At 36.8% G+C, this 22060-nt stretch overlaps 1 protein-coding gene across 4 annotated transcripts in view; it reads left to right on the forward strand.

Moving 5' to 3' along the window:
* The window catches only part of PPP2R2A (protein phosphatase 2 regulatory subunit Balpha), an 80543-nt gene that overhangs the window by 43129 nt on the left and 15354 nt on the right, over nucleotides 1-22060 (forward strand). For 2 of the 4 annotated variants that reach the window (XM_055295752.2, XM_055295751.2), the window contains exons 3-4: nucleotides 5387-5484; nucleotides 20927-21092. In XM_055295752.2, the coding sequence (XP_055151727.1) occupies nucleotides 5387-5484; nucleotides 20927-21092 (264 nt within the window). Of the gene's footprint in view, nucleotides 1-5386; nucleotides 5485-6403; nucleotides 6471-20926; nucleotides 21093-22060 lie in introns of those variants that run through there. The other 2 variants (XM_055295753.2, XM_063610868.1) reach the window with 2 other exon arrangements.

Raw genomic sequence — 22060 nt, forward strand, 5'->3', positions numbered from 1 at the left:
TATGAAATCAAAGAGTGACTCCGTAAAGTGCCTCACAACACAAGAGCTGAGGTATTTAGGGAATGCCAAGGCGACTAATAATTAGTCATTTAATGGATAGTAATTATTACTTACACCCATTTATATATACTATTTATGAATTTCCCCTTGCTGATTTTTATACTGAGAGTTACATTTTTGAACCTTTGGCTGTATGTGTTCTATTCTGTGTATTACAGTACATAAGAAACAGAAGATAGGTGGCAATAAGGAAACGGCCTTATGAAGTAAAAACCGACCAATGACACTGTTGTCATTCCCACTAGCAGTTGTTCTTCCACTCACAAAAGAAAGCAATTATTTCACCTTCTAAGAGTGAAACCTGCCTGGGTGCTGACAGTTTAGAAAGAGGGGGAAAAAGTAAGAATTTCATTCTGTATAATAAATTACCAATCCCTTGGTTTGCATTAATAGTGTGTAGATAAAATTTAAGAACATTACATTACTTTTTTTAACAAAAATATTCTTATGCCTTTTAAATACTGCCTTTCTATCGCACAATTTGGAAATCAATGTGTATCTAAAATTGCTGGGTTGACTTAATGCATAGTAGGGCAGTGGGCTAATGTTCTGAAAGGTCCTTCTTTATTAACTGTATTAGAATGTTCTTTTGTAAGATTAGTACAGGCATTTTTCATTGTAAAATAACATTGTAATTGGTCATAGGACAGATTTTTCCTTTTAAAGAAGTTGTTTGTTCTTTGGCATTTTGGTGGTGGTGGTTTGTGAGAATATAACTCAACTGATGTGCTATACTAAGCCATGCACAAATTCGGTATGATAGCTCTGACAGTGATGTCAGTTTTTGCTTTTAAAAAACATGATACACAGTGCATTGTTTAAAGGTGCAGAATTCTCAAGTTCCAGCATTCTTGGGTTTGCAGTAAAAGTCAGTATCCGGCCAGGTGCGGTGGCTCACGCCTGTAATCCCAGCATTTTGGGAGGCCAAGGTGGGCGGATCACGAGGTCAGGAGATTGAGACCATCCTGGCTAACACAGTGAAACCCCGCCTCTACTAAAAATACAAAAACTTAGCCGGTTGTGGTGGTGGGTGCCTGTAGTCCCAGCTACTCAAGAGGCTGAGGCAGGAGAATGGCGTGAACCCGGGAGGCGGAGGTTGCAGGGAGCCGAGATCGCACCACTGCACTCCAGCCTGGGCGGCAGAGTGAGACTTCATCTCAAAAAAAAAAAAAAAAAAAAAGTCAGTATCCACTCTAATGTTTCAGACCTATGCTGTCCAGTCTGGTAGCCGCTAGCTACATACGGGTATCAGAACATGAGAAGAATATTTTCTAAGAGTAGATTATTTTCTAAAAACCTGAATACCAGTATTTAGCCAGCCCTGTTTGGGTATAGCATGAAATGGTATCCCTGTTTGCAGGACTGTGCTTCCTCACTTTTTGCATTTCATGGCATTCCTAAAAAGCAGTAATGTTTGTATGGCACACTGGGATACACAGCCGAGGATGCTTATAACTAGGGCTTACCGATCTGAGTGCTCTGCAGCACCAGGCAAGACCGTACCCCATTCTTGGCATGCCGGTATGCAGTGGCACATACGGTACAAAGCTGCTTCAGCGTGCTCCTTATAACTCATTCCTGGATGTTTTTCTTGGTCTATGAGCAGAATTTGAATTCATTCTCCCTTCTTATTTCATCATTTTTATATGTCGTATTCCCAGTGAGACTGTGAGACATTGGCATTTCACAACTTAGAAAAACTTCCAAAGCATCATCCATAAACTTAGAGATTTAGTGAGTAACTGTGTATATGATCTTTCTTTTCTTTTTTGTTTAAGGGAGAAAGGAGGAAGGAACACCATGACTTAGTGAGTGATATATTTAAATTCTGTTTTACAAACCAGGAAAATAGTTTTCGTACCAGAAATATGATTACATTAAATATATGCAGTACAAAAATCACAGCAAGGAGACCATGAATCTGTCCATCTACCCCTTTCCAAAATAAAATTACTGTACACTATTCAGATAGAAAGTGACTTGGTTGGCTGTTTCTGAAACTTTCTGTTTATTGGCTTTTGGCAAGATAAATAGTAACAAACACCAGTGTCTTAAGAAAATCTAAAAATTGGTAATCCATGTACCCACTGTTTATTTCCCTCAAGGATTTTACAGTGAGTTGACTTTTGTGGTGTAAGTCTTTGGTTCTTGTCCTTTCCTGATGTCCAGCCACTTGCTGTTTGGGCCAGTTGTTTCTAGGATTCCTCACCCTACACAAGGGCCCCTCTTAAAATTCTTCACCCTTGCTACAAAACTAGTTCACTGCTAAACACATACCACATCACTGTACGCTAAAAATGTCATCATAAAATAATTGTTCCTGCCATAAGAAGTGATACATTATTGGAGCAAATGTCTTGTTTCTGTTGCATCTTGCAGTCAAGTCTTTTTCTTCTCCCCACACACCCTTTACCTTCCTCTTCCATTCGCATGTTCAGTGATTATATTATAACTGGTTGTGTGAGTCCCCTGTCTTCAGTTTGGAATATTGTACCTACAATTATTACTTGATTCTTGTTCTGTCTTCTCATAATAAAATAGGTAAGGGCTGGGTGTTGTGTTTTGTGGTTCATGCCTGTAATCCCAGCACTTTGGGAAGTCAACACAGGAGGATTGCTTGATGCCAAGAGTTCGAAACCAGCCTGGGCAACATGGCAACACCCTGTCTATAAAAAAATACAAATAAAAAAAGTAGACTGGCATGGTGGTCCCCACCTATAGTCCCAGCTACTTGGGGAGCTGATATGGGAAGGTTGCTTGAACCCGGGAGGTCAAGGCTGCAGTGAGGTATGATTGAACCACTGCATTCCAGCTGGGGCAACAAAGCGAAACCCCATCTCAAAAAATAATAAATTGGCGTGGAATGTGCCTTCCCACCCCACCCCTCAGTCTCAAATCTCAGTTGTTTTACTGTAACTGTCCTTACTGACTTAATCATCTCTAGGTTTTATGTGTTCAGTTCACTTAAGGAATATTAAGGTTTCTTCCTTATTAGAAATTGAGCCCAGCTGGGTATGGTAGCTTTTGCAAACTTCCAGCAGTTTGGAAGGCTGAGGTGGGAGGATCACTGGAGGCCACAAGCTCGAGACTACGCTGAGCAACATAGCGAGACCCCGTCTCTACAAAAAATTTTTTTAAAATTAGCCAGGTATGGTGGTGCATGCCTGTAGTACCAACTATTCAAGAGACTGAGGTGGGAGGATTGCTTGAGCCCAGAAGTTCGACATGATTGCACCACTGCACTCCAGCCTGGTCAAAAGGCCTTTTTTTTTTTTTTTTTTTTTTTTAAAGACTCTTAAGAAAAAAAAAAAGTCCATCCTGCACCAAACCTACCCGTCTAACTTTACTGCTTAGCAGAGAGCATAGTCAGGCTAGTCACGCCATGGTCCTTGACATCTCCCTTACTAAGTGACAGTTGTAACAGCTCATCAGCCTGACAAGGAGTTGTAATTAATTTAGGTGGATGCAACAACTTGGACCTGGGAAAGAGATAAAATAAGTAATGGGCAACTCGGGCCATTATTCCACTGAGTCGAACAGGAGAATGAGTCTGGTATTGGTTTCAGATGTGAGCATTTCACCAAGCTGAGTGCATATTCTAGAGATCAAAGATAGGTATTTTGGTACAGCAAGACTTTATATTCAAATTAACTAGTTCATTTGATGGTTAGGCTAAAAAAAAAAAACAGCAAATTATCAATGCTGTAGGGAAAATTATCTGAGCTGGACTTACGAGAAAGAATTTGTGTCTTCAGAGTGTCTATGTGAGGGATTTGAATTTAAAGATAATCTTGACTCTGTATGTTTGTATTATTATTTGATTTTAGAGCCTGACCCTCAAATTTGATTCAATATTTTTTGTCTGCTGCTCTTTGCTCCTACTTATCTCCCCAGTTGTACTCTAATGTGCTTTAAGTGCAGGGACTTTGTATATTTTTAATCCTTTATTCGCTGTAGAAGTCAGTAGTATAGTACAGAACTCCTAATCAAATCACTCCTAATCAAATGACTTCTCAGTACTTACTGGTGTTTGGCTTTATGTACTAGTCCAGTATATTCAGTTTTATGCCTTTTGTGTTACTTAGGTAAGCAGTTACTTAGGTAACCACTGTGGTGTAGCCAGGGGTTTTTTAACCTAGCGTTGAGGTGTTGTCCAAACAGTCTGAGATAATATGCACATTTTTATGAGCACTTAAATATGTGCAATTTCATGGGAGAGCATTTGTAACTTTTTGGTAGATTCTGAAAGAGTTCAAAAAGATTAAATGCCTTGGACCTAGACAATGGAGGAAGCAAAGAAAGCTTTTCAAAATCTGGGCTTTAAAAAAATTGCTAAAAGAATATTATGAAATGCAGTGCTGGGTAGGTTATTGGTAAAATACATGTCAGTAAATTTAAAATTTTAAAGTATATATATCGTCAGATTCTTAAATTGTTAACAGTGAGCCACTGTAGACCAGAGGATGGCTGTTTTATAAAGCTGACTTATTTTAAATGCATATGATAGGGGCTTTTCTAATTCAGCTTAATGCTTTATAGTGAAGAACTTCTTAATGACACAGTGGTGAATTGTACCATGTTATTGCTCTATCTTATGCCCATTTCTGTAATTTAGACTTTTTTTCCTTAGGAAAAGGGCTCTAGTGTGAAAAACCAAGAAAAAAAACTTGACAGTTTTCTTTGATCGGGACTGTGAAGTCAGCACTGAGCTGGTAGAATCCATGTGACGTGACTGATTCTAGTGGTCCTGCAGTGTAGGGGAGCTGGAGGAGCTGTGCACATTGAAGTCACATAGCACGAAGCATTTCTGCTATAAAAAAGCGGGATCATTTGCAAACATTTGTTTGAAGCCATGATCTTGAATTTATGACTTAAAATTCCATCTAAAAGTGTTTTTACATTTAAAATTCCCTCTCCTTGTTAGTAATATGTGCCTTTATTATAGATGATTATTTGCATTTGCATAAACAAGCTTATCAAATGTATATAAGAAAATTGGCAAGATAATGTTTAAGGGTGCTATCAGAATGATTCACAAATTGTTGGTTTCTTTGCATTCACAAATTTAGTGAAATGTTAAACTATTATTTGTTGTATTCTCTGTTAAAATAGTTTCATACTGGTTTATTCTGAGGAGAATTTTTATTAGTGGATCAAAATATTTATGAAAGAACTTCAGATTCATATTACTTCTGATGGGTGGTTGATGTACTTCAAAGATATACTTCATAGACTTGGAATGTTTGGGAAGACATGCTAAGTTCTGAAACTAGTGAGTCGGGAAAGAAAAACTAATACCTTTTTTTGTTTTGTCTCAATTATACAGCAGATATAATTTCTACAGTAGAATTTAATCATTCTGGAGAATTACTAGCAACAGGAGATAAAGGTGGTAGAGTCGTCATCTTTCAACAGGAGCAGGAGGTAAGTGTTTAAAGTTTATTGTCTAAATTTCAGTTTGATCTTAGGACTAGAGTTTGTTGCACTGGAGAATCTCATCAGAGGATGTTGGAATTTTAAAAGAAGTGTGTGTTTATTGAATACAATGTCCAATATATAGACAGCTCTGGTTCTCTTAGCTTTGTATGTGTGCATGTGTGTACATAAGCGTATGTTGTTTTGGTTTAAAAACATAACACTAATTGTAAAAATACTTGATTAGAGAAGGGGGTGGAAAGTGATGGAATAATCCAAGATTTTAACGATTTTGAAGCCTTGGCCCTTCATTATAATTTTTCCTTTGAAACTCCGTAAAGCAAAGTTGCTTTGACTTCTTCTCACTGCTTGGTTTACTTTCTACAATTGAGGGGTGAGAGGCTAGTTTAAAGAAAAAGCAGCTCAATTATTTTGATGTCAGTTCATACTAATACTGTTACAGTGATTTAAATGTAAAGGTTTAAATGACAGTTGCATGTACATGCATGTAAAGTAACTTAAAAGTGCAGTGCTAGCTTTTTGAAGAAAGAGAAAATTGCAGAATCGGTAATTAAAGTGAGCTTTTGTTTTGTTTTTCTTACAACTTAGGCACACTTCTAAATTTAATTGATCAGATTTCTCACTAAAAATTTTTTGCTAAACAAAGTTTGTCACACTTGGTTTTTTCTTATTCATTCTCTCCTTCCATTTGTAGATCAGAGTTTAACCATTAAAATCAGTTGTTTTGAAACATTCTGCCCCTATTTATAATATATTTAAAAAGTTTAAAGTAATGTGGATAAATTGCAGGGTTTTACAAATACATGTCTAAATCATAACACAGAGTTAGGTTTTAAAGGATTGTGAAATTCCTTAAATAAGCAAAGAATCTAGTAATAATACTACTACTTTGCACTTCTATAGCGCCTTTGACCTGAGGATCTCAAAGTGCTTTACAAACACTAATGAATTAATCCTCACAACACCCCAGTGAGGTAGGTAATTTAATTTTAAAAGAAATGATTAATAGTGTCTGATTAGAAGATGCACAAACACTAAATATGTCTTTTATTATTATTATTATTTTTTTTTTGGTTGGAAGAAAATATGAAAATAAGGCTCAAGCTTTGCTTGACAAAGAATGGTCTCGTGTGAAGTGGGGGGCTAAATCAGTTTTCTGTTTTTAAGTAGCCAAAAACTTGACCATAAGAATCTTGACATACTTAGAGTTGACATGGAACCTTACATTATAATTTCATTATAATTTCACTTTATTTACTAACGGGAAAGTCAAGATATAAATAGATTACTTTATTACTTAGTGGCAGAACTAACAAGCAGAACCTGCACTTTTGACGTGTCATTTTTCAGTGTTCTTTGCTGTTTTTCATGCTAGATAACCAAAATGTGAAAGTTTTTATCTAGAGTTTAGAGCAGACCTTCCCATAGGTGTTCTCTGCCCTTGAATGTATTTTTTACTGAAAGTTATTGACTCTCTACACTTTACTTTTATTTTAAAGAAAAGTGTTTGAGAAGAACTCGTAAAAATTGATTTTGCCCTAGGCTTAACATTCTGAGGGTTTCAGAAAGTCCTCATTTTTAATGAGGGCATTGTGTCATTGTCAATTCTAAAATACAAGTTTGTCAATTAAAAGCTAATTTGGAAGTATTTTGCCTGAGAATGAAGTCATTTTCATCTCCTGTGGTCGTTTGTTGTCCAAGTCAAAATCAAGTGTGGAAAAAATGGCTGAAAATTTTTTTAATTGGGGGAAATGTTTGTTTTAATATGGGTTTAGTAATGTAGTCAGAATATTAGTATTTAGTATTTTCCTAAAGGCTGTTAGTAATACATTGATTTGTAATTAAATTCCAAATTTAATAATTAACTGAAATTACTCATTTACTTGTATTAGAAAATAAGACAAAATTATTTTAAAGGTAATCATTTCCCGTGATTCTTTTCTGAAATCCCACTGAAGATTCTAAAGTGCTAGTACTTTAACTACATTTTCTTGTAAGAAGAAATGAGCAAAATAACTTTTTGAGAAGGGCCATTGATAGGAAAAACAGGACCTCCTTTTCGTGTGTCTCATTCTTCTTAACTATATTTAAGAATTCAAGACGGAGAGTTTTGTAGAAACTCAGTAACATGTCTTTTGAGAATTACTTAGTGGTGTAAATATCAGCATGTTTTTAAGTGATAGATTAAATAAAGATGATGATGGTGATTGACTCTTCACTCCTGAAACTTGATCTTGACTATTAATTTGGTGTGTTTTGCCTATTTAATTTTCTACATTTTAAAGCCCTGTCTTATATTAGAGTTTCTAATACAATGTTGTCTTCAGAATCTATGTCATTGGTCATAAATATGTATACTTGACACTTACAGGCACCTTTGTTTCAATACCTAATGTAATTGGATGAGATTTTATGAATTCACATCTAGAGGCACCTTTGTTTCAATACCTAGTGTAATTGAATGAGATTTTATGAATTCACATGTATATATCTGTAAGATAGTGTTACAGTTTGAAAAGTGAAAGAAATAGTCCTTTCCTAATTTGTAGATAAAATCCAAATTATTTAACAAGGTTATATTGCTTCATTTAGTAGCAAAAATCAGATTAGGATTTGGGTCTCCGATTTTCAATCCAACTATTATATGTTCATTCCAGAGTACACTGGTGCCTAATGTTTCTTAGACTCTCATAATGGTGCTAGCCTTGTTTGCAGAATACACTGGCATTTGATCTATTGTGGCTTTATTCTCTTACCTAGTGGCAGGGTTCCTTCTTAAACTTGACTTTACTGGAGACCAAAATATCTCCACCCACTCACTTTTATTGTCTTTACTTGGAAGAAGAAAAGATCACATAACAGCAACAGAGAACTTGGCACATCGGACTTTGACATCTGTAACCCCTCATGTCTGCCTCATTTATTTTACCCTTCAGAAGTAGCTAGTCTCCTTCCTGTGATCCAGGCGGGTATCTGTGTCCTCTTGCTGCCTGTCCATTTATTCCCCAATCATAACATAAAGAAACTGAGTAGTCATTCAGAGGCTCTTCATTTGGTTTGAGTATGTTTCAGACTGATAATTGTTCAATATTTTTAGCTGTCATTTAATAGCATTGTTATAACTAATATATTTGTATAGGTATTCTGCTACATGGAATCTCTGTTGTAGAATCAGGGCACCTAAAGAAATTGAGGCACACAAGTAAAGTGATTTCCCTGATGTAATCACAGCCATCATGTGATCAGAGTCCAAAATTCTGATATCAAATCCAGTGTTCTTTATAGCATGACCTGATGTAAGTGACCCATGTTATTTTTATAGCTTCTAATAGCTTTTGACAGCAAAGTAAATGATAGGGTATATTCTTTTTGTTAATGAAAATATTAATACAGGGTTTTGAGGGGAAGAGTCCAAACAGCTATTAAAGTGGCTAATGATATTCTCTAGGTTTTAGGGATCTTTGTTGTTTCCATGGGTGCTCAAATCAGGTGATTAGCAGTTGTCAAAGTAGCTGGTTTCCTGCTGACTTGGGTTGCTCAGACCTTCAGTTTCTCTGAGACTTTGTGATGTACCCTGTAAGGTAGTGTGAGTGTGTGGGTGCTGGATTAAAGGGACAGCTAAGGCGGAAGGTGAGGAGGGAGGTTGTACCTCTTTTCACTTCTTTTTATAATCTTTCTAGGTTGGTATGGGGCCTTTGATTTTTGTTTTCTAGGGCTGCTGGTAACTTTCCTGGATTTCATACCCTCTGGCTTTTTTTATTCTTAATGTGGTATTCCCAAAATTTCTTAACAGGATACAGAAGAAACCTTAAAAAGCATGCTTTTCACAAAAGATGGATAGTATTGTCAATATGATAGTATTCTCTTTCTAAATTATGTATGGCTCAAAATGTTTGCATGTATTTAAAATGCAGATTTCTGGGTTGGGGGCCGCAGCTCATGCCTGTAATCCCAAAACTTTGGGAGGCTGAGGTGGGTGGATCACTTGAGGGCAGGCTGGCCAACATAGTGAAACCCTGTATCTAATAAAAATACAAAAATTAGCTGATCCTGGTGGCACATACCTGTAATCCCAGCTATGTGACTGAAGTATGCGGATCACTTGAACCTAGGAGGCGGAGGTTGCAGCGAGCTGATAATGGTGCCTTTGCACTCCAGCCTGGGAAACAGAGTGAGACTGTCTCAAAAACTAATAAAAATAAATAAATAAAATGCAGCTTTCTATCCTGCTCCTCAAGATTACTAAATCAGAATATGTATGTTTATGGTGCATTCATAGAATGTAAGAGCTAAAATTTATAGGGCTTTCTAGGGATTCTTAACTTTTTTGTTGTCGTCCCATGGATTCCTTTGATAGCCTGGTAAATCGTATAGACTTCTTTTTTTTGAGACAGAATCTTGCTCTGTCTCCCAGGCTGGAGAGGCTGGAGTGCAGTGGCGCAATCTCAGCTCACTGCAGCCTCCTCCACCAGGGTTAAAGCAGAGTTCTCCTGCCTCAGCCTCCTGAGTAGCTGGGACTACAGGTGCACACCACCACACCTGGCTAATTTTTGCATTTTTAGTAGAGATGGATTTCCACCATATTGGCCAGGATGGTCTCGATCTCCTGACCTCATGATCCACCTGCCTCGTGATCCACCCACCTCGGCCTCCCAAAGTGCTTAGTGTGAGCCACCGCGCCTGGCCAGAATGTTTTAATTGCATAAAATATTTAAGATTATAAAGGTTGAAATAATTTACCAAAATACTCATAATTGAGTAATGTATGTTTTAAGTGGATAACAGCTGGATTATGATATTAAAATGTCATTTCTGTGTGACAGAGTCACAAGAATTGCTAATACTATATACAGTTTGTTACCTGTGCCCATAATCAAAAGAAATGCTGAAATTTAGCTGGAGGTTAGTGAAAATAAATGTGTACATTTTCCCCCTGCCCATGCAGGCTTACAAAATCCCTGGGTTCTGTCATTGGACCCTTGTGTCCATGAGCCCTCAATTTTTAACCCCTGGTAGTGCAGTCTCCTTTTGCCAGCTGGGGGCCCAGGTACCAGATTACCCATCCAAAGTCATACAGTTAATAAGGAAGTGATCCCTCACTGCAGAAGCCACACATCCTGATTTCTACTTCATGGCTTTGCCCACTCTGACCTGGATATAGTAGCAGCAGTTTATGTGCTAGGACCTCTGCCAAGATCCCAAATCTTACTTAATCGTCACAGCAAAATAACAAGATGTATGTATGCTTACTATATCTTGATGTATTACAAATTTATAAATAAAATGAGATTTGGAGAGGATAAGTAATATTTCCAAGATCACTCTGCTAGGTAAGTGGGTAAAAGCTAATTCTGTATAAATTTGGATGAGTATTCACAGTGCTGGCTATTGATATTAAAATGAAAAAAAACTTTAATCCTGTTTGGTGTAATGAGCCTAGTTGTTAGAAATCACACAGGAAAATCAGTGTTATTACTTTATACCTAGTGAGGAAAGGACGTGATCCTTAGACTTTTTAATATGAGCTATTGAGTGATCTGTTTTCTGTCATAGGTGTTAGAGGGGAAAATGGACTGAGAGTTGAACAGCCTTGGTTCTAGTCCTGGTATTCATTCATGCATTTGCCCAGCCATCTCTTCTTCTTCAGCCTTTTAGTGTCCAGATTTCTGTCCAGACTGCCATCAGATTCTTGTCAGCTACCTGTTAATCTTTTGGGGCTCCTTAGGGTATTACATTTTCCAAAAGCAAAATATCATGTATTTTAAATATTTAAAATATGAGCTCAATGGGTGCCTAATTTTACCCGTTGAGCAGAAATTTGAGTTAACCATATTTCTTATACGGGTTGAGTAACCCTTATCTGAAATGCTTGGAACCAGAAGTGTTTCAAATTTCAGATGTTTTCGGATTTTGGAATATGCGCATGTGTACATAATAAGATATATTGGGGATGGGACCCAAGTCCTAAACACAAAATTCATTTGTTTCATATACACCTTATACACATGACCTGAAGGTAATTATACAACATTTTAAATAATTTGTGCATGAAACACAGTTTTGACTGTGACCCATCACATGAGGCCAGGTGTGAAATTTTCCACTTGTGTCGTGTTGACAGTAAAAGGTTTCGAATTGTGGAGCATTTTGGGTTTCACATTTTCAGATTAGGTATGCTCAACCTATCCCCAAGAAATTCTCCACCAAAAACAACTCCAAATCTATGAAATTAATAATGCCCAGTAATTTTGGAATTAATTATTAAATTAATTAATAAACTTGGAATTTATTTACCTTCTTCCCGTGCTCTCCCTGGCCTCACACATATAAAACATTTCATTGTATTCTTATTATTAATAACTTTTCCCTCTTATAAATTCATTATGCTTGATGTAGATAATTTAGTAAATATGGATAAGTGGCAAAGAATGCATGTATAACCCCACCAAACAAAAATAAGAACTTTTGGTATATACCAAAGGCCTGTCTTTCTAAATATCTGATTATAAATTTAGGGTTGTATGATTTTTTTTTTTCCTCACATACTGTGTAGTGAATACCTTTTCATGTCGTTCAATTTTCTGTATCACCATCTCTGTAATGACATGACATGACGTAATTATGTTTATTTGATCTAGTCTCTATTGTTAGATTCTTAGATTGTTTATTTCTGCCTCTTTTTTCAGGGTCGGGAGGTGAGAGACTGCCCCTTGGCAGTTACTGTGTTTTTCCCTCTTTCTAAAGAAATAAAAGTAGCAACTTGGTGATTGAAAATACATTATTTCATTGGATTTTGGTTTTACTTTACCCCTTAATACTCCCAATAATTAAAGCATCTTGTTCTATGCCCTCTTTTTCTAGTGGTGTATTTATTGAATTTGGATGGGCCACATATTGTGAGAGACGGCATCAGCTCTTTTTCTCATGAGGCATTATGTTTTTCAGCTTTGTTGATTGGCTGCCTTTAAATTTTATTTTACTTTTTGTTTTTCTGCCCACAGATTATTTAAACATTCTTTTGTTCCCTTTTAAATTTATTATTTAGTTAGACTTTATTACCCTAAATTATGTGATGAAGTGATTTTTTTCTCTTCCACCTTCCCCACCCATTCTCAGACTGCCAGTTGGGTTATTATTATTATTATTATTTATTTTAGTTTTACAGAATCTCGCTCTGTCACCCTGGCTGGAGTGCAGTGGCATGATCTCAGCTCACTGCAACCTCCACCACCCAGGTTCAAGTGATCCTTATGCCTCAGCCTCCCGAGTAGCTGGGATTACAGACGTGCACCACCATGCCTGGTTAATTTTTGTTTTTTTAGTAGAGGCAGAGTTTTGCCATGCTGACCCGGCTGGTCTCAAACTTCTGGCCTCAAGTTATCTGCCCACTTAGGCCTCCTAAAGTGCTGGGATTATAGGCATGAGCCACCACACCCAGCTGGTTATTACATTATTTATTGAAATTTTTTCACATGGATTTAAAATGCACATTAGATCAGTCATCTGCAGAGTTGTGTCTAGACTTCACTGTATTTTAGCTTTTCAAGGTCTTATTCAAGGATGATGAACTCTACTAGTCTACTTTATTCATTCCTTCTTACAGTTGAGTTGTGTAGATAGGTTTTGAAATGTATTGAAATTGGATTCTTTCTCAAATATCCCTCTATACCCCTTCAAAGTAAATACTTGATCAGAATAGATGTTGTTGCAGATTTCTTAGCGTCTAGTTATTAAGAAGGATTTGACTTGTGCCTTTACAAAGGGGAATTTTCTAGCGAACTTCATCTGTAGTCAATTTATTGGGGGTATGGAGGACTTTCTTATTAGAATGTTACCAGTGGAAAGGACATTGAAGACTATCTTGTCCGATCTTATTTGTTATTTCTGCAATTTGAGGCACAGAGAAGAGTCTGAAATCAGGCGCCTCAAATGCCAGGGCATCCTGCATTTACCTGCATCATGTTGTTTCTGAATGATAGAATTTGCACTTGATCCTTATCTGGAAGAGAAAACTAATATTTGAACTTTACTCGCTTTTGCATTAAATTCCCAAAATTATCCTGTCCTGAGAGAATAAATTGTATTTAACACATGAAGAAAACGTGATCCAGGGGATTGTTATATTTTATGAACTTCAAAGGGAAAGAGACACAAGTAGTAAAATGAATCTTTTTTTTTTTTTTTTAATCTAACGCCAGGTAGGGTTCATCTGAATCTTCTCTCAGAGAGAAACCAACTCCTTAAGGGTCCAAGTTAGGTTGAAATTCCATTTTGAGAGAAACAAGGTTTGAGAGCCTTGAGATCTGCCTCCATTCCTTGGTTGCTGATAGAACTGGGGAAGAGCGCTAGCATCTGAGCAAGGCACAGTTTTCGTGTGGGGTGTTTGCGTGTGTCCATGGGCATGTGCATGGAGGGTTTTTTTTTTTTTCCATTCAGTAATATGTAAAATGTAGAATAAATAAGCATTCCTCCTATGTAACTTTATCACTTAATCTGTAGCATAGTTTAAAACAGATATTCTAGCTAGTTTGATAATCTGAGTGAAAGCATTATATTAATTGTATTTTATGCATTTCCTTTAAATTTTATTTGACTATCTTATAGACAAATAATAATGCTACTTGATTTGACTTTCTAGTTGTTTCAACCAGGTATCCTTCATTCAGATATCTCTCCCACTATATTGTTTTTTTGATAGGATATTGTGACTGATATGCTTCCAAATTGCACTTAGTATATAGTACATAATAGGCACTCAGTGAATGAGTATTAACTTACTGAATATAATTTAATAAGGCCTTGCAAAATCTTGAAGTGCTCCATGACTATCATTATCATTAGTTTAGAGAAAGTTTTGCGATTTCTCTTGTGTTTATTTCATTGAATGACTTTTATTTTGCTTTATTCTAGTAAGTTCCCCATATTTTCTGAGTGTGTTGACAGTAGTTATCAGATATCATTTAATTTTGTTTTGTACCATTTCTGCCACTGTCCCTGAGTGGCCATTTCACAAGACACTGACTCTTTAAAAATACTTTTATACTGCTATAAAATATAAAACAAATGATTGCTTACACTACACAGAAGATGAACATTAATAAACAGTAAGTTTTAGTAGGGTTCTGTTTGGAGGCTTAAAAATATTCATTTATTTTCTGTTATATGAGATCAAAGTAAAATACATTTAATATTTTCTTAAATTTTAAAATTTTTTTCACGGAGCAAAGTAAATATTTCCTACATTTTTGCAGAGTTTCATTTAAAGAAGGAGAAGGTTAGTACAGGTTGAGCATTCCTAACCCAAAATCCAAAGTATTCCAAAATTGGAGACTTTTTGAGTGCTGATGTGATACCACAAGTGGAAAATTGCCCTGGCCTCATGTGATGGGTCACAGTCAAAACTTTGTTTCATGCACAAAACTAATTAAAATGCTATATAAAATTACTTTCAGGCTATATGTATAAGGTGTATACAAAACAACTGAATTTCATATTTAGACTTGGGTCCCCTCCCTAAAATATTATCATGTATATGTAAATATTCCAAAATATGGAAAAAAATGTGAAATCTGAAACACTTCTGGTCCCAAGCATCTCGGATAAGGGATACTCAGCCTGTAAAAGCACAGTGGAGTTACTTATATTTAGAAGTAGCTGTTGCAAAATGTTAAGTGAAATTCTTTCAGAAGTTTGCCTTTAACTCTTGACTATTCTTATATGTTTATTGTAGAAAATATGAAAAATGTGTATCATTTCCACAAAGAATAAAATCAAAATCATCCCATAACAGGAATGAAGAATGAAGACCTGTCTCTGTGTGTGTGTGTGTGTGTGTGGTTTTTTCAGGGATTTTTGTTTTGTTTTGCAGAATGAGACTCATGTTTTACATATCACTTTGTAATGTTTAGTTTTATGTACTGTCAATGTTTTCTCAGGTTGAAATATTGCCTCCCAGTCAGGGAGATGAAGAGACTGTTGGAACTGTTGAGTAGAAAGGGGCACTTGAATAGTTGGGAAGAACATACTCCATCTTATAACTTAGATGACAAGGTTCAATAAACTTGTGGCTTGTGGGAACAGCTTATACTTCTACCAGTAGTATGTGACTTTGCCTTTCTGTCACTAAAACAATGGTCATTATTACATTTTTAATTTTTTGTTCATTTAAGGGAAAATAATATTGCTTAGTTTTGGTGGGTAGGTAGATGTGTGTGTGTGTGTGTGCGTGTGTGTGTTTTGTTTTCTCGAGGATTTTTGTTTTGTTTTACAGAATGAGACTCGTTGTACATACAACTTTGTAATGTTTAGTTTTATGTACTGTCAGTGTTTTCTTAGGTTGAAATACTGCCTCCCGGTTGGGGAGATGAAGAGACTGTTGGAACCATTGGTTGGGTTACTTCCACCTTTTGGCTCTTGAGAATAAAGCCGTAATGGGCATGGCTGTCCAAACACCTCTCTGAGGTCCCATTTTCAGTTCTTTGGGATAAAATCCAGAAGTGGGATTGTTGGATTATATGGTAGTTCTATTTTTAGCTTTTTTGAGGAATCTCCACATTGTTTTCCATAGTGGCTGCAACATATGTGTGGTATATATTTTAAAATCTTTATTTAAATATACACTGAAAAGTACATAAAACACTAGCAGATTATTACATAGCAAACATTTAGGTCAAGAAATAGAACTTCCCACGCTTCCACAAACCCTTCTTTTTTCCCTTCCTCTCCTTTATGAGCCTGTCTTATTACGATTATTTTGGCCTGTAGTTTTAGAACTTTGAATAGATGGAATCCACAGTTTATCCATTATGAGTAATGTTGCTATGAACATTCTTACTCATGTTTTTTGCTGTACAGTCATGAGTAGAAATATTATGCCCATAGGGTAGGCATTCACTGTTAGCAGACATCACAGTAAAAAGTTCTGCTAATTTTATTCTTGTGAACAGTATATAAATTTTATGGCTGTTCTACATCTTTGCCAGTGCTTTGTGTTGTATTATCGGTCTTTTAAAATTTAACACTTTGTGGGTATGAATTAAGTTTATATTTACTGTTTTTTTGTTTTTTTTTTTTTTTGAGATGAAGTCTTGCTTTGTCACCCAGGCTGGAATGCAGTTGGTGCGATCTTCGCTCACTGCAACCCCTTCCTCTCATCAAGCGATTCTCTTGACTCAGCCTCCTGAGTAGCTGGGATTACAGGCATGCACCACCATGCCCAGCTAAATTTTTGTATTTTTAGTAGAGACAGAGTTTCACTGCATTAGCCAGGCTGGTCTCGAACTCGACCTCAGGTGATCTGCCCGCCTCGGCCTCCCAAAGTGCTGGGATTACAGGCGTGAGACATCACATCCGGCCTTGTAGTTACTTTTGTGATTCATGTTGAGATTGAATAGTAGTTGTGTTGTTTTGAGACAGGGTGTTTCTGTGTTGCCCAGGTTGGAGTGTGCAGTGGTGCGCTTACAGCTCACTGCAGCCTCAAACTACTAGACTCAAGTGATCCTTCCCACTTCAGCCTCCCCAGTAGCTGAGACTACAGGCGTGCACTGCCATACTTGACTAATTTTTTTTCTCTCTCTCTTTTTTTGTTAGGGGTGGTCTCACTGTGTTGCTGATCTTGAACTCCTGACCTCAAGCAATCCTCTGTCTTGGCCTCCCAAAGTGTTGGATTACAGGCATGAGCTGCCACTCCTAGCCAGAGCTGCTTTTTATATGTTTATTGGCTATTTGGATGTTATCTTTTGGAAGTGACTATCGAAATCTCTTATAATTTTCTGTGTTGTGTGTCATTTTTCTTACTGATTTGTAGACTTTCTTTACACTTTCTGCAGATGAACTCTGAATTTGTTGGAGGAGCCAGGTGCAGTGGCTCACGCCTGTAATCCTAGCACTTTGGGAGGCTGAATTGGTTGGATCACTTGAGCCCAGGAAATCGAGACCAGGCTGGGCAATATAGCAAGACCCTATCTTTTTTAAAAAACAAAACAAAACAAAACAAAACCCCACACATTTGTTAGAAGTATTTTTCATTCTGCGACTTGCCTTTTCATTTTTTTGAATAGTATATTTTTATAAATAGAGATTAATATAATACAGTTGATCAGTATTTTTCTTAGGGTTACTGGTTTTTCTGTCCTGTATAAGAAATACTTTTCAACCCCCAAATCCAGGGAAGACATTTCCATTATCTTTTAGAACTAGATGACTCGTACTGTAGCCACTAGATCCATGTGGCTATTCAAATTAATGGGGAGTTGAGTCCATTCTCTCTCCCCTACTGCAAGACCCTGTTGCAGTGGTCCCTGTCTCCATAGCCCTCTTTAAATAAAGTCAGCCTTACCACCTTATAAATAAGTAAATAAATAAATTTAAATTATTATAAATTGTAGAATTAATTTCCTTAGTTGCAGTAGCCACATTTTAGGTGTTCAGTATGTGCCTAGTGCTCAACATGACTAGTGGCAACCATACTGGACAACACAGATACAGACTATTTCCATCATTGCAGAAAAGTTCTCTTGGGTCATGTTATCCTAAAACTTAATTATTGTACCTTCACATTTATATCTCTTATCTGTAATCACTTTACAAGTGGTTTAGGCAAGGGGTCAAGCTTCATTTTATTTCCTATGAATAGTCAACCTAACACCATTTAGTGAAAAGACCATCCTTTCCCCATTGCCCAGCAAGGCAACCTTTGTCGTCATTTAGGCCTGTTTCTGGGCCATCTGTTCTGTTTCACTGGCACATTGGTCTATCCTCATGCCAGTACAGTCTTTATGACTTTGCTTTAAAACTTGGTTATGATGTCCTTTAGTGAATTCTGTTAGCATCTGTGTTGAAAATGTGTGATTTTGGTTTTGTGTCCTGTATTTGTAATGTATGTAAAGTATGTGACATACCTCATTCTAAGTCCTGCTTTGAAAATCTTTATTGAATGCCTGTTATATGTGCCAAGTACTGTTATAGGTGCTGGGGAATAAAGCACATCTAAACTTACTGTAGAAACTTTCATGCAAATAGATTGTATGGTTAGGAAGATGATTCTCATAGTGATCATAAAGGCAAGCAAGAAAAGAGAGGGAGGTGAAAATGCTGTGCAGGTAAAGCCAGTATGAATTGTTGAAGGATGTGTCACAATTCTGTATGACTGTAGGAGAGGTTTTTTTAAAAAAAAAAAAAGTTGTGTTTGATTTTGATGCATTCTCATTTGAGTGGCTCAGTGTTGAGTATATGGTTATGTTTCTTTTTATTCAAGCTTGCTCACTGTACTTTGTGCAGGGAACAATGCTATCATGATCATTATAATCTAAACATCCCCTCCCAAAGTGTTAGGAAAAGTCTGCTGCAGCTCTCTGCGGTTTACTGTCAGTTACCACTTGTACCCATCTGTTTTATAGCCTCTTCTGTTTTGTTACTGCTGCTGTCATTTCTGCCATTACTCTTTGTCCTGTGGACTTGTTTTTAAAAGTTCTGTTATGATAATTTTAATAAAGTTTCAGGAGAGAGGGGAGGCTAGTGCATGTGCTCAGCCTGGCATCTTGAGCTTTTTAGACAGAATTTTCTCCTTTTGTGATACATATATTTATTTCCTGTTGCAAAGAGATGGAGCTTCTTGCAGTCCACTGAAACTGCCATATACCTCTATGATTTTGTTTTTGGATTCTGTAAGATATCATGTTTCGTAGACTCATGTTGTTATCCACGAGTCTACAGGAAGATGTTCATGTTCTGTTTCAGAAAATATTTCTGTAGTTTTGTGCTTTTCTTAACTCATCAAATACAATGTGTGGCTTGCCCTTGGCCCTTCATATTGCTTACCTTAATTGTGTAGACCATAACCAGTTTTCTACTTTGACTAAAGTTCGACATACATAAGTTACTTGAACATGGGGATTCTGTCTATCCCTCTACGCCCTAGTGTACATAGTACTATATACTATGGTCTCTTTAAGTGTTAGATGAAAAAAACAGTCTAAAACGCAGGATTTATATTAAAAATCGAGTTGCCTGCTTAATGGTATTGTGGTTTCCTTGTAGACTATAATGATAAACTTTGTGAGACTGGGTGAGTCATTTTAGGTAAAAGATTTGTGGAGCTTTAAAGTGATACTGGAGTATTTATATATGTTAATGGAATAGGCTGTCTAATTTGGTGTATGGGTATGGTGATGAGACCAAGGCTCTGAGTCTGATTTTTGCCCCTTGTGTATCCCCGATATGTGGATCGTTTGTGGGACACTGCATTCTTATTGGCAGACTTGCCCTCTAATAACTGATACTGCTCTCCAAGGGTTCAAATGCAACCATCCATGAATGAACAACCCAGATCATCAGGCTGCTGGAAAAAAACAACCCAAAACATAGACTTTCAAGATGATTCAGTGAAGTTTCCTTTTGATATGGAGAATAGTAATAGGCTGTTTTTATTATCAAGAAGTCCTAAACATTTCACTGGGTAACTAACTTTTACTTAAAATAGTTGAGTGTCAATAATATCTCATTTTATTTTTTACTTAAACTTTTTCCATAGGTGGTTCTTTGAACTAGACTTTTAAATTTTTTTATGAAAATGTTTTTAATCGTGTGATAATAGGTCAAAAGATGAAATTCTGAACATGGTAATTCTCACTTTTGCTGAGATATTATTGCTAACCAAAGTAGTTCACAAGTAGTCCCTTTATGAGATAGCTTAAATTATATTTTTTCAAAGTGATACTAAATGAAATTAGTCATCAATGTGTGCCAGGTTCATAAGATGAGAAAGCGAATTTAAGACGAGTAAGCAGTTGTTGATGGAGGTGCATGGGGCCATTGCTGGGTAGTGCTGAATATGGACTTGACTGGTAGCAAAGCTGTCTGGAACAGTGGTCTTGGGGCGGGAGGTAGGGGTCAAATGGTATCCCTTCTTTTATAAGAGCTCTTTTTTTAAGTTTTCAGCAGCGAAATAACCAAAAGACAGGCATCAGGAAGGAAAAGGACAATACATCATATTAAATAACAGATCGGGGAGTTGACCCTAAAGTGAGCGTAGAAAGAAGGTGTGCCTCATCTAGCTCTTTCTGGGCAAGCCTTTATCATTATTTTTAGATGAACTTCCTTATTATGGGTGCTCAGAGCTTTTTTTCATCAGTATGCCTCTATACCATCAAATACATAAGAGTAAATTAGAAATCAAATTGATCCATATTTAATGTCATTATTTCCCTAATGAATTGAGCTTATTTATTCAGCTTTATTTAGCCTTTTCCCCCTTAAGTTTTCTCATTTAATCCTTGAAGGCCTTTAGAAATATAAAAAACAGAATGTAATTGTATAAAGACACAGCTAATGGGGTATTGAGAATTTGCAGGGTCCTTTGGAATTGATTACGTATTTGATTATTTTGAAATATTTTTCAACAATGGTCCATATATTTTTGTTTTCATTTTAGAACAAAATCCAGTCTCATAGCAGAGGAGAATATAATGTTTACAGCACCTTCCAGAGCCATGAACCAGAGTTTGACTACTTGAAAAGTTTAGAAATAGAAGAAAAGATCAACAAAATTAGGTGGTTACCCCAGAAAAATGCTGCTCAGTTTTTATTGTCTACCAATGGTAAGTATACATATTTTCTTTCCATGTGCCCACTGTGTGTACCTGTTGCACATATCCTGTAGCCTAGGAGAGGAATCATTTAACAGAGATAGTTGTAAAAAGGACTTCTCTGTTTCTATACAGAAGGTAAACTCTACTTTTTTACTGTTCACTTGCAGTTTTTAGATTCTCTGAAAGATTCTCAGATAGCAATTTTTTGTTTACTACACCCCCAATTTGTAGTGAAAAGAATAGGCTGCTATACCATTGGATTTAGGTCAGGTACTATTTCTGCCATTTCTCAGTCTCGTAATCTTGGGCAGGTTACTAACACTGAATTGAATTTTCCTCAGCAGCAAACTAGAGATAGCAATTTTTTATTATAGTATTGTGAATATTAAATAACTTCACATACATCATGAGTGCAAGTGCTCAATAAATGTTAATTTATTCCTCTTTAAGTGTTTCTAAACTCTACACAGAGTATCTCAAACTGCAGATACAAAATACTCAAAGGATGGTTTCCATTCCAGGATACGCTATAGGAGAGCACTTTCTTACTTGACCACCATTAGCACGTTGCCTTCGTCCCAGCAATCCACATGGCTGGAAGGAGATTCCTCTCCTACTGTTTACTTGCCCAGGGAAAGTTTTTTGTTGTTTTTTGAGACAATGTCTGTCGCCCAGGCTGGAGTGCATTGGTGTGATCACAGCTCACTGCAGCTTCGATCTCCCCACCTCAGTCTCCTGAGTAGCTGGGACCACAGGTGCGTGCCACCACACCCGGCTAATTTTTTAAAAACATTTTTGTAGAGACTGGGTCTCCCTATGTTGCCCAGGCTGGTCTTGAATTCCTGGGCTCAAGCAGTCTGCCCCTCTCAGTCTCCCAAAGTCCTGAGCCACTATGCCTGGCCCAAGAAAAGTTAAGTGAGGATTAAAAGTTGGTAATGACAGGCTGGGCGCGGTGGCTCACGCCTGTAATCCCAGCA

Source organism: Symphalangus syndactylus, chromosome 10 (assembly GCF_028878055.3).
Source record: "Symphalangus syndactylus isolate Jambi chromosome 10, NHGRI_mSymSyn1-v2.1_pri, whole genome shotgun sequence".
NCBI lineage: Eukaryota > Metazoa > Chordata > Mammalia > Primates > Hylobatidae > Symphalangus > Symphalangus syndactylus.